The sequence below is a fragment of the Schistocerca americana genome, chromosome X (assembly GCF_021461395.2).
Source record: "Schistocerca americana isolate TAMUIC-IGC-003095 chromosome X, iqSchAmer2.1, whole genome shotgun sequence".
Taxonomy (NCBI): domain Eukaryota; kingdom Metazoa; phylum Arthropoda; class Insecta; order Orthoptera; family Acrididae; genus Schistocerca; species Schistocerca americana.
In genome coordinates, this window is record NC_060130.1 from 932,002,211 (window position 1) to 932,015,917 (window position 13,707).

The 13,707-nt window shown below is 39.7% G+C and overlaps 1 protein-coding gene across 1 annotated transcript in view; it reads right to left on the reverse strand.

Moving 5' to 3' along the window:
- Positions 1–6,562: 6,562 nt before the first annotated feature.
- LOC124556408 overlaps positions 6,563–13,707 on the reverse strand; it is a 62,212-nt gene continuing 55,067 nt past the window's right edge. The window contains exon 2 of the mRNA XM_047130368.1: positions 6,563–9,603. Within this exon, the coding sequence (XP_046986324.1) occupies positions 9,090–9,603 (514 nt within the window). The 3' untranslated portion in view covers positions 6,563–9,089. The remainder of the gene's footprint in view (positions 9,604–13,707) is intronic.

Here is a 13,707-nt window from a genome sequence, read left to right on the forward strand (position 1 = left end):
AAAATACATGAAGCCACAGATCTTCATGCGACAGTGGCCATGGATAAATTAGAGTCTGAGCTGCGCAAATTAGGGTAACTTTGTTGTTTATTTGAGTCCCATTTCACGTGAGTTAATATGCAACTCTACTGAGCGAGATTGAGGAGGTCCAGTCTCTTCTTTCGTTCAAATCTCAACAAAAAGCTGTCAACACTCGTATGGAGAAGAAATTGGGGGAGGCGCTAAGGAAACAACTTCAAATGCGGCCCAGCGCGAATGCAACAGAACCAGAAACTACTTCAGACGGCACAGATAACTGCATACCGTTGTCAGCGAGCAGAGGACATGGTGATATAAACGTTGCATTTTCTCGAAGCCGTGGAGGAAACACAGATGAGGGGACGTCGAACGAGGACATCCAAAGGACTGATATTTTCCGTAGGATGGAAGTTGTCGACGAAACGCCATTCGGTTTTCAAAATTTCTTACAAGTCAGAAAATTCTAAATTTACCGAGATGAGGGTAGTTTTACTCACCCACGCACTTGGGTATCGCAATTTGTCCTATCTTTATCTCCAAATTGGCCTTTAAAATACAAATTAGACTTTATTTGCGGACACTTGCATGGGCCCGTTGCAGAGAAAATGCGCGGAATATCAGCGACGTGCAGAAGTTACCAGGAGTTCAAAGACAGCTTCCTAAATATCTACTGGTCCAAGGAGACGCAAGAGCGCATAAAGTACGAGATGATTGTTGGCAAAGATTTAGAGAGTTCAGGCTACAAAAGCCCACTGAAATTCTTCGATGTAATGATTGACAAGAACCAGTATCTTGACGTACACTGCTCTACCGGTGAAATCATACATCACTGATACACCAAACGTCCGTCAGCATATCAACAAGTATTAGCTGGCAGGTGTAATGTCGAGCTCAGTACTTTCCGTAACACTCTTTATGAATTAGAGTACGCATTCCGAGCAGAGAATATCAGAGAACACAAAAGAAACTCTGACAGATACATCGCAAGCCCTAGGTCGCGTCCACAACATAACAGTTACAATAATACGAAGAGACTGGAATGGAACCGCAATGGTTATGTGCTACGCAACAGAGACTGGAATGGAAGGAGGAATGAAGGCTACGGATCACAAAACAACGGATGGCGAAACCATGGATCTGGTTTCAGTGACAACGGAAGATGTGCGGGAATGAACAACGGAGGAAACGGAAATGGCGGTCAGACCGAGGAAATTGATATTGGTGGACAGAACCCAGGACGAGGGGCGCTGGGAAATGACAACCAGCGTCAATGACTAGTTAAATATGCAGAAGAGGCACGAAACGCATCTGCAACTGAACTCGGACCTAGACTCATAAATGGTATTAGATACGACGATCTTGAGGAAATGTTGCTGGAAGTTTCCAATTCTGAACAAGCCACAGACAGTTGGATGGTCGACGACTGCCGAAGATAAACATAGTAGCGTAAGTTTATTTTAATTATAATAGCGTTAGAGATAACAATCACATCTTTTGATTTTTTTGTGATTCTCTATGGTAATTAGCATAGGAACTTCTCCCATTTCTGCTAGTCGTAAGAGTTAGGCAATGTTAGAATTTCACTGTACAAGTATTTCTTCGTCACAAGTTTCAAGTTTATAGATGTACAGATGGTCATCCCAGAGCAAACTAATTACAGCTGTTGAGAGTAGAAATGTGCCGATTTCACGACAGAAACTTTATTGTTTATTTGAATCCCATTTCGTGTGAGTTAATATGTTCTCATAGCAGTTTTGCGTTTTGCACGGTACGACAAAATCAGGTGTCACAACAAAGATAGAATTTTATGCCTTCGAGTCCGAAACAAGTGCACGAGTATTGGGGACGGAATTCTTCGCGTAACATCTTTCAGTTCAGGTATAATCAAGTTTCTTCTATTTATTATGTGTGCATTGCAGTAAACGCCCTTCTACGATCCGTTATACAAATCGTAGTATAGTGTGTGAGACGGGCATCGTTGACAGTAGTTTGGGAGACCCATGGAGGTATTTTGCAGGATGGTCGTGTATTGTAAACGCGAAAGGATCTTGCTTTCTTGTGTGTTTTCGTCGTGGTTTGTGATCATTGCCCAGTGCAGTGTGTCTTCGCTATGGGTAGATTAATGTCATCGCCAGTGGCGTGATGTATTTGTGGTGTGTTTTTCGTCTATGGATATCGCCTTTGGGGCGATGTTTCTCACGAATGGGATATTTATTTCGTGTGTGGTTACACAGATGAGCTATCGCGTCTTATGCGATGGTTGTTCACTGTGGTTATTCGCTTGTGGTTGTGGCATGTGGTTTTCCCCACTATTGTGTGATAGTATTCGTGTGGGCATCCCGAGTAGTTCGCGAGCGCCTGAGTGGTAGATCCTGGTCGATAGTTTGTACTACGTGGCGTGAGCACGGACTGTGAAACTCACTTGGATATGTTTTTACAGAGTGAGCGAGACACACCATGAACTTGTTGTGAAAGAGAGGGACGGAAGAAATGTAGCTTTAGAGTCAAATGTCACTAATATCTTGTGATTTTTTATGTTTGTTTCAGCAGCAGGAGCGGAAAATTTGTACACCAATCTGAGAATTTTTTATGTCAGTTTCAGCAAAAAGAGAATTTCGCAACAGAATTGTTTTGCCCACATAGCATAGAGAGAAAACTGGAGACGTCAGCACTCGTCGAGATTCGCCATACACTAGCGTTAGCTTCCCCAGAACGACTAAGTAATGGGGAAGTGATCTCTAGTACCTTCAGTAATTCGTATATCTTTTATAGTAGTTATGTTGCATGAGTAAGCAGTAGACTTAGATGGTGTGAGAGTGACTGAAATGAATATGTAGTCTAAGTCAGCTTAGTACTTTGAGTTGCATGAAAGGTAGTGGAAAATTAACACTACACTATCATATATTACAACATCTTGACTTCACCACTACTTAAAATTATAAAGATTTAGACACAGAAAATTAATCATTTAAAGTTGTTGCTGAAATACAATCAAAGAATAATTGTAGAATAGAATCAGATTTTATTTTTTGTCAAAAGTGCTCTGTAAACCATTTTTTTTAAATTTTTCTTGCAGTAATCATGTAAAGCGATCCTTTACAATTTCGTCATAATTCTCTGTGTATTTATACTGTAAACATATTTGTGAAAACACGGCACTAAATCCACATGTAAGCATTGTGCAGACTATGGGAGCTGAGTGGATGTCAATGTATCAGGCAGTTGGAGAGGACGCTAACTCCGGGGCAGCAATAGCAGTTAGGCAGATGGCACGCTAAGTAAAGCAGCTCAGTCAAGGTCGTCCGCCAGCCCTGAGAACCGCGGGGGCTCGCGGCTGGCTGCAGGTGGTGGTCACATAGCGACAGCATGGCAGCTGGTCAACATGACGTCATCAGGCTGCAGGAATGGAGGCAGGTGCAGAAGAGCCTCTGCGTGCCACGAGCTGTCAACAAAGGGCTGTTGCCCAGGTGGCACACAACTCGGCGAGCTGCCACATCCAACCTGTTACATGACATATGTAGTGCTGTGTTTATTCGTGTGACACTTGTAAATTTAGGAAATTGGACTCCCTAAAGACCTTTGAGAAGGGAGCTGTAGGAGATATTGGTTGTTTTTCATTAATTTGTTTTATATGTGCCTTGCTGTTTTCATTTTTACTAGATCACATGTATTTTCTGTGTTTTCTTACCAAGTTTTATTTTTGCTTAACAAACTTATGTTTTATTTTTCTTTTTTTGTAGAGATCCACTTGTTTTACGTCACTTACATGATTTTTTGTTGTGTTGACACATACATCTTTGTACTAAAGGAACAAACTGACACATGTTAAGGAAATAAGGTGAACAGATGACACATGCCACAAGAACACTATGATTCCCTTATATTGGGTGAAGGTGAGAGCGTTTGTGATTGATGTTCTGTCAAGGAATGAATGCAGCCTTGTGTATAATTGAGCAATGGTAGCAATTTTCTATGGGACAGAAAATCCTCTAGACAACAATATTATATTCTGGCACCAGTTTCAAGATGAATGACTAGATAAATGTCTGCATGACCCTGTAACCATTTAGTAATTGTAATCAAAGTCTGGGTTTACGAGAATATGACCCGATGGTACGCCCATCACATTTTTTTCTCACTTTAATTTTGTAGGCATGCATCAGAGAGTGTATGAATGATCCCTGGTTGAATGTGGTAAAGACGGGGTAAAATAATGTGCTGGGGTTTATGGTGAACAAAGATTGATTCATGTTTCTTTCTTTGATAATGGCCCATCTAAAGTCTCACAATTTATTCTGTTCTGTATCACACTAACCATCTTAAAGTGTGCCACAACCCAAGAATAAACTTGAGAGGAACAGGGAGGTTGTATGAGATTGCAGGGCACTCTCACTTTTGATACAGTGTCAAGTTGCTTAACGTTCATAGTGAAGGTGATCTTTATTACTTGGTTGCTACATTTGATACGATCTGACTTCATTCGTGTGATGAAACGGTTGACAGTAGTTAACACTCTTGCTTGTGTGCTCTAGTGAGTGCATAGCCATAGGCTTTACCTGTGCTCAAACGAAGAGGGTGGTGAGTTAATTGTCAGTAGTAAAAGCGTGCGTCGGCTGAGAGCTGAGGAGAACTTTTTTCTGCGGAACCTGGGTGAAAACGTTTGCTGACAGCCAAGTCCCCCAGTCTCATTGTGCAGACACATTGTGTGACGCCGCATGCAGGTAGGCTATGGCCGAGGAGTCACTGCAGCATTGACCAGCGCAGCGTATGACCTGATGGCTGTCAATAAAGCAGAGCATGGGCCCTTGTTAGGTAGGAAGCGGATGAGACGGCTGAGAGTTTTTGAGAATGCTGTTGGACAGGTCAGTGGCGCCCAGGCGTCCAGACTCTGCTACAAAACATATTTGTGAAGGCACAAAGCTCTTAACGAGGTTATGGCTGTTCTTTAGAAAGTAGGAAATGGACGCAACAAGGGAGGGCTCCAGTTCCGTCCAAGTAATGCTTTCAGCACAGGCATGGCGTAAACGTGTGGCAAAGAGGGCGCTGGTTGGTCAGATCTGTGTATGCAGAGCACGGAGGTGGTCTCCCAGCTTTGAATACTGAGTTCTAGCTCGTGATTGGCTTGTGCTAAAGTGGGTGTCGTCGAAGCATACAAATGTGCTATGCTACTGAATCGCAGAGGAAAGCTGTACAGAATAGAGAAAATCACTTTTGTACTAGCGCTTTGCTAGTAAAGAACGTCAGGTCTATACCTAGATGGTGGGACTTGCGTCCTTTGCTAGTGTGCCACTAAGAACCTGTGCTAGTCACCACCTGAACCGTCAGAGGTTCTGCTTCGTGCATCACACACATGAGTTATGCGTGGATGTACTTATATGTTTTCTGTTGGCCGTGTAAACGTTTGACATATTCCATCATGCATAGTCGTGTCTCGGAGTCAAATTAGGAAATGACACACTACAATCAGTAGATGAGTTTCGCTATTTGGGGAGGAAAATAACTTTCAGTGGCTGAAGTTGTGAAGTTATAATATGCATACAGCCACTAGCAAATAATGTGATTCTGAAAAAGAGAAATTCGTTAACATCGAATACAAATTGAAGGGTTAGGAAGTCTTTTCTGAAGATTGTCTTAAGAATGGACTTGGGTTTGGACAAGACGAAAATATAAGATTTTGCAATGTGTTACTACAGAAGTACGTTGTGCATTAGAGGGGTAGATGGCCGATTTCTAGGACACATCCTGAAACCTTATGGAATCATAAATTTGGTAATAGAGGGATGACCTAAGCCTGACTACAATAAACATGTTTGAATGGATGTACGTTGCAGTAGTCACACAGAGATGAAGAGATGAGATGAAAGCCCTTGCACTGGATAGACAAGAGTGGAGAGCTGTGTGAAACCAGTTTTCTGACTGAAGAACACAACAGTGTTAATATTAAAACAATTAATAATGTCACATGTACAATGAAAATAAGTATCTGTTGATGAGGGAATAGACTTCACAGAATATGTTTAGGCACAGCAGTTATGAAGAAAGTAATAGATGCATCATGTCTACAGTTGTTATGTGGTGTCTATGATGTATTAATTTATTTTGATAAGCTTTCTGAATGATAACTTGTATATTACATGTATCTTCTGTATAGATTCTCAAACGTATTTTTGTAAAGGAAAATATATCTTTCAATTATATTTCTGCTGGTTTTTACTCAACCTGTATACTGACATTACAGGAAGGCATAGTCAGAATTTTACCTATAAGAATTCCTATTAATATTATCTTTATTCGTTTTAATTCTACAACTTCCTTGTTTTTTTCTCTTTTTATATGCAAAAAATGTATACAGAGAAGAAGTTATTGACAGAAAATTATTTGCTATACTATAATTTTGTAGAAACTACGTAAATAATACTGCATAGCTTAACAATACTGTTTTAAACTATGATTGATGAATAAAACGTTTAACATTTCTTTTTGTTTTCTAAATGGACAAGATAAGATCGGTAAAAAACATAAAATTTGAAAGGTGAGAAGGATTTTGGTAAAAAAACAAAGTAAATTAAAATCTTATTTTTATAAATGTATGAACAAAAAGGTAAAAAAACTGTAAGCTGAAAATCTAGTAATACAGGAAGAGAAAGGCTTTAAGACATGAACTAAATTAAAGAACAGTAGGAGAGAGGAATAAAAGTTGTAAGCCAAACATTTCTTGTAAAAAATCTCTAAGTGCCGATTCTATAAATAAGTATGAACTGAAGAAAGGAGCTAACTCCAGTTATAATGTTCCTTTATAACATGTTTGTTGTAGTTAACTGTGGCCATAATAGGTAAGTGGAGACGCTACGATGATGTGAAATAATTTGTTGTGTTATATTTGTATCACTCACATTTATAACACAAAACCTTCCACAAGTTGGCTTGTAGAATCATGATTAATTGTGGCCACTGTGGATAAGTTTAGAGACTATGGCTGTGCAAAATGATTGCAGATAGTAATAATATAACACAAAAGATTAAGTTTGTTTTAAATTATTGAAACTTTAAGGAAGAAGTTGAATTTCCTGAAAACTTAGATAATCAGATTTGACTTGTTTTGGTAAAGTAGATACTTTAAGATATACAAATAAATTTCTTACAGACGATATTTACCAAAAAATTTATTTGAAAAGTGACTATTTTCATACAAGTTGTTTTGAGAATGTAGGAATTTAAAAATATATATACCAACAAGTGACAGTTCCTTAACAATACAGTTGGGAATGGGGGACACAGTTATGATGCACTTCAATTTTTGTTTTGTGTTATTCGTTTCATTTGTACCAAAATAAGGACAACATTTCCGTTGCATTTGGCTGAGAAGCATGTACTAGTTTCAATCTTTAAACTAAATCTATTTTGTATAGGGAAGCCCTCCTGAGTAGCTTATTTATGTGAAAGAATTCTGCTCTTATTATCCATAAGAGACTCTTTAAGTGACAAAAGGGAGCATTCACTTTACAGTGCTCTTTTATGTTCCTCATACATAATTTTGAAAACCTGCTTGTCTGCCTGACATGGTACGAAATGCAATTTTGTTTGTGAGCTAATATACAGCTAATGTAAAATTCTTATAATGCATCTAGGTGCATACTACCATTAACATTTTTCATACGGTAGTATCACTGGTAAACAAGTAACAATGTGAAACTCAGAATTCACTCTCAAATTATTCCTTTCATAGGCACAGTATTTTGGTATCTTCAGACATGGTCCGGTGTTAATGTTCTTGTGGGAGCATATTAACAGCGTGGTTTGAAAGTCTTAGCAATTTTGAGGAAGATCCAATCAAATTGACTGTTGCTGGAGAATTCAAAACGGACAGTGGATATGTGTGAGATACAAGAGAGTTGCGGTGACTGCATCATATTTTAGGCAACAGCATGTCGCCCACTGCAAAATTTCAAAATGATGCCTTGCCAAATAGTGGATCTAAAGGTGTCATTCCCAGGGTTCATGAACTGCTACAACCATGAATAGCCATGTACAACCATTTAGTACACTCCTCTTCCATTTAAAAGACAATCATATCTACCGACAACGCTGGGGAGAGTAATGATCTCTCTTTTCACACACTGACTGTACTCCATAAGTAAAGCTGGTCTATGGAGATATTTAAGGAATGTAGATCTTTATTTTCACTTTGGGACATACTGAAACTATTTGCTGCAATGGAAAGAGATGTATGTGATAAGGTAGTTATGTAATTTTCTGACAGACTGCCGTTATTTTGTTATTGTTGAACCTGATGTCAACGTCTGCCAACAGATGTTGCACATCTTTGTTGTCTGCTGTCTGACTGTAGCAAAAAATCTGCGTGGCACAATCTTGTAGAGAAATTGTAGCATTTCGCTCTACACTGTTGATGTTAGAAGACTGTCGTAGTGTCTATTGTAGACCAGTGAACAGGTGTCACTTCACTTCAGGTCTCTCATACCACATCAACTGCATTCTGCTGCACGATGAATCATTGCAGAACTAAGCTAATTCCATTTCATGCCCCACCTGTCAGCCCAATCACCCAGAGAATGAGATACCTATTGAATTGACAAACTGAGGACAATATCACTAAATTACTACTGGTAGCTAGTGATTTTGTTTGATGGGTAACAGTGAAATAGATGTAACCCTCACCTGATATTTTCATTTTAATTTTAGAGATCCTAACATCCCTTCTCTTGTCTCCAGTACTGACTGTGTACCCTTCACATTCAACTCTTAGTTCCATAACTTTTATTGTCCTATAACATTAAATTGGTTATCAGAATTGTTCAGGACCTGAATAATCCACTGTCAGTATTCAATTACCTGCACCAGTGCAACAAGTTGGATATAAAACCTCTGTTACAGTGAAGACTTTGAATGTCTTAACGTTCGATCACAAGATTACAATTTTCATATTGAACTTGTAGTCATAAGTGTGTCTCTTAATTTTTTTAGTTCTTCGATTTAGTTTAAATATTTTCAATGTTTCTCTTTCTCATTTCTTATCTACGTATTAGTTTTAAAATAATACAGTTTCTGAATGTTTACAAGAGGCCTTTCTGTTCAAATTCCAGTAGCATCAAAGAGAAGACGTCTTTGAAGCTCTCGGAGTGGTAGAGGCTGGTGAGGGAGTCGCCAGAGGATGCAAGCTGCGAGAGCTCGACTGTGTCAGCTGGCGCGCTCATGGCGGCGCGCAGGTCGGTGCAGGCCGCCAGGAGTGCAAACTCCAGCCGATCCCCCATTTGCCGCTCTACCTCTTCTACCGTCACCCGCCGCTGCACTTCGTACGTCTCCAGCTGCTTGTTCAGCGTGTCCACGTATTCCGCAACCAGGGCCGGCATGTGGCCGCGGCGCACCGTGTTCTCTACACTGGTGTGGAAAAAATAATTCAGGTCCAGAGACGGCGAGGAGAATCTACTTAGCTGGTAGTCCACCACTCGTGCGTCGATTACATCTCCGGAACTGGGGTCGTATCGGAACAGTATATTGTTTTTCCAGAAGTCCCCGTGAGTTAACACATTCAGTTCATCATCTTTTGGCTTGACGATTTCAATTGCTCTGCACAAAAAATAAAAAAAATGGTAAGTTTTTTCTCTTATGGTTCTTCATCAACGTCATACTCTCCTCTCTCCCCCTCGCACTCTCTCTCTTCCTCCCTTCCACAAAACACACACACACACACACACACACACACACACACACAGAAAAATTACATACTGAAAGATATATTAAGGTTAATCCCCATTATTTCATGAGCTACAAGTTTTTGTAGATAATAGATTTACCCCGCGTAAATAAGTTCAGTAGTTAAGTTCCCCATTTATCAGGTTAGCAACACACATAACTTCAGTACCAGCGAACTTATAATCTTATGCTAACTACAGCACACCGACACCTACCTACTCAAGTGCCAGTTGCTAATATGAAATCTGTGCAGAAGTTTGAGTAAATTGAGGAATTACTTCATAGATGAGCAGCATGGGTAACTTTGGAAAATATGAAACCCTGATTATTTCCAAAAGAACATTTTGTCATTGTGGAATTAATGACCGAGTTGTTCTCAAGAGAAGCCGTTCATTGACAGTAAAAAATATGTTGTGAAAGAAGATAAAATTATTAAAAGAATATTTAACAGTAGGAATTATTGAAAACAGAAAATTAAAATAAAGAAAGCATTTGTCTGAGAAATGTGTCATCTGTACTATTTCAGTTGCTCAAATACAGGAATGTAGATGGGTGAAATCTTAGCAATAAATCTGTCCCTATGTTGTTTGGCAGAGGAAAGAGGAGCACTCCAAGCTGAATTTTAGCTAAAACCTCTATCTCTATTTATAAGGTCTCTTGCTAATTTAATCTCGATTTCTTCCTTAATAACACTATCCCAACAGCTGGAAGTGCATGCCAGAATCTCCATGTTGTTATTCCATAGGATGACTAGTGTAGAGACAATGTTCTGCTATAGTACATTCGCTCAGTTGTTGCAAGTGAGGTGGGCTAACTCAAGAGAAAAAATTTCAGTATACACTAATTACATCAGCAGTCATTGCATTATACTACAGATCATCAATCGTGAGGCACTGCAGTTTTACTAACGACACCAATGGGATACCGCAGCTCACCACTGCCACGATTAGAAGGAACCACTGATATTTATATTTTAATAACAAATTACACTTATAACATTGTGGTCATCAGTCGTTACGTTATACTGAAAATTGTAAGGCGGTGATTTTTCTGAAATACACGAAACATGCAGAGAAGCCTCAGCAGCTGTCCAGTCCCTTTACAGAGAGAGCTGAATAAAATAAAATAATTAAAAGTATGTTCCTAATTACGGGATCGGACTGCTTAAGTAAGCACGGGTTCAGTTATGGTATGTATGGGCCTATAAATCAGTTAATTAAACAGACGATGAAATTCATCAATCAATTTATGCATTAAAAGCAAGTTACCCAGACCAACTGAAACCACCAACGGCTTGCCTGAGTAGATGACCACCAAATTGTGAGGGCGGAACAGCTTTCACGTTCACCAATCAATTTGTCCAGAAAAGTTACAAGATGGTGAAAAATCTGTAGACGATAGGGACTGTTACTCTCAAGTTCAAGTTGCAGGCACGCCGATGCGTAAGGACCCCGGTTCTTTCCGCGTTCGGAGAATTGGCAACTCAACATGTTCCCCAACCTGAGCGCCAGGAAGTCGACTGCCCCACTGACAGTTCCATAGATACTAACACGTTAACCTTTGTCCATGCAGCCCCTCTTCGATGTGTTTGTTTTACGTGACTCCTCATGGCTAACAACTTCGTTTCGTGATTCTCATATACCAGAATTAACCTCAGTTTTTTTCCAATTATCACTCTGTCTAGTGACTGAGAGTGTTGTAATTGTTTCTCTTTTTTTCTCAGTGTTTTACGTGTATATTTATTTTGTCTTACAGCAAGAGAGCACCTCGCCATACAAACCAGAATTGTGGGTTGGCTAAGTTCCATTCCTTGTGACCAGACTACCTCGCTTCTGTCGTGTTTTATCGCAAACATATTTATTTTCAGTCCACTGTCTATTATTGGCTTTGTGGTTTCCCTCTGTCCCATTTCGTTAATTAAGCTATTAGTACAGGCAGTAGAAACACCTGTTGTAAGAGAGAAAGGCTGATGTCTTTACGGTACAGTGAACAGAAGGTTAGTAGGTTAGCGTGTTCATCTGCTTATAGGGAAACAGTGATAGGCACTACGTCTCATTTCAATCCAATCAGTCAGTAATAGAACCCCAACAACTTCGTAATCATCGATCATGAATCACGGCAATTCCATTAACAACACCAATAGGATGTCGCACCTCTCTATACTTTGTTTCATTTGAGGCGAGGTGAAGAATCCACCAGGTGTTACCGAAACAACAGTGACTGATGTTCAATTATTTTGTAATATAATGCATGACTGATGATGACAGTATGTAAGTGTAACTTGCTATTATGCCATAAATCTCAGTGGTAATTGTAGTATATACCTGCTCCCTTCCTTACCACATTTTTAAAATTTTATTTTTAATCTTTTATTATTTTGACTGTCATGTAATATTGTTTTCAATATGTTGGTTGAAATTTTCATATTGAATATTCCCAAATATGCCTTTCACATACTTTCAATTCCAGCAGCTTGAGGTGCTGCAAGTTCAGCCTTCTTGTAACTGCAGTGACTGATAATTTTTGGTACTGTGATTGTAATGATCGATGATTTCACTGTTATTAGCATTACCTGATAACTGTCAACAAATGACACTGTTTCCTTGTATTCAGAATAAAAGCTCCTATTTGCTTCCTTCGAGAATCTTAAGTTTTATATTTACTGAACTATTTGTAATACTGATTTCAGCCTATAATACTGCTTTTAACATTTTGGTAGAAATTAATACACTGAATTATATCGATTTGTTTCACAGCAGCTTTCGACTGTTGCAGCGATGGCCTTGTTTAGTACAATTTAAGTCCCTTATGAACCATTTTCTTTGTTTGTCATATAACAGTTATACCTAATGTGATAGGCATTACTATTACTAATGACACCTACTGGTATAATTATTTACCTTGTATAATACCGAACTGTGTATGTCAGGTGAGCACTGGTTGCGTTACAGAGCGGCGAAAGAAGTGACAAGATATGCTGTATTCAATTTAATAAGTATGTTTCTCAACTTTAAAGCGTTGTTGCACTGTTTTTCTTTTAATATCTTATCTTGTGTCGTGCATTTCATGTCACAAACCTGATAATGGGACTCTCCTAAAACGCCTATGAAATGATAAACAAAATTATTTTGGCAATCAAGACAATTTACCATATAGTGTAAATACATCTACATCTACATCTACATTTATACTCCGCAAGCCACCCGACGGTGTGTGGCGGAGGGCACTTTACGTGCCACCGTCATTACCTCCCTTTCCTGTTCCAGTCGCGTATGGTTCGCGGGAAGAACGACTGTCTGAAAGCCTCCGTGCGCGCTCTAATCTCTCTAATTTTACATCCGTGATCTCCTCGGGAGGTATAAGTAGGGGGAAGCAATATATTCGATACCTCATCCAGAAACGCACCCTCTCGAAACCTGGCGAGCAAGCTACACCGCGATGCAGAGCGCCTCTCTTGCAGAGTCTGCCACTTGAGTTTGTTAAACATCTCCGTAACGCTATCACGGTTACCAAATAACCCTGTGACGAAACGCGCCGCTCTTCTTTGGATCTTCTCTATCTCCTCCGTCAACCCGATCTGGTTCAAAAATGGCTCTGAGCACTATGGGACTTAACATCCGTGGTCATCAGTCCCCTAGAACTTAGAGCTACTTAAACCTAACTAACCTAAGGACATCACACACATCCATGTCCGAGGCAGGATTCGAACCTGCGACCGTAGCAGTCGCGCGGTTCCGGACTGAGAGCCTAGAACCGCGAGACCAAACCCGATCTGGTACGGATCCCACACTGATGAGCAATACTCAAGTATAGGTCGAACGAGTGTTTTGTAAGCCACCTCCTTTGTTGATGGACTACATTTTCTAAGGACTCTCCCAATGAATCTCAACCTTGTACCCGTCTTACCAACAATTAATTTTATATGATCATTCCACTTCAAATCATTCCGCACGCATACTCCCAGATATTTTACTGAAG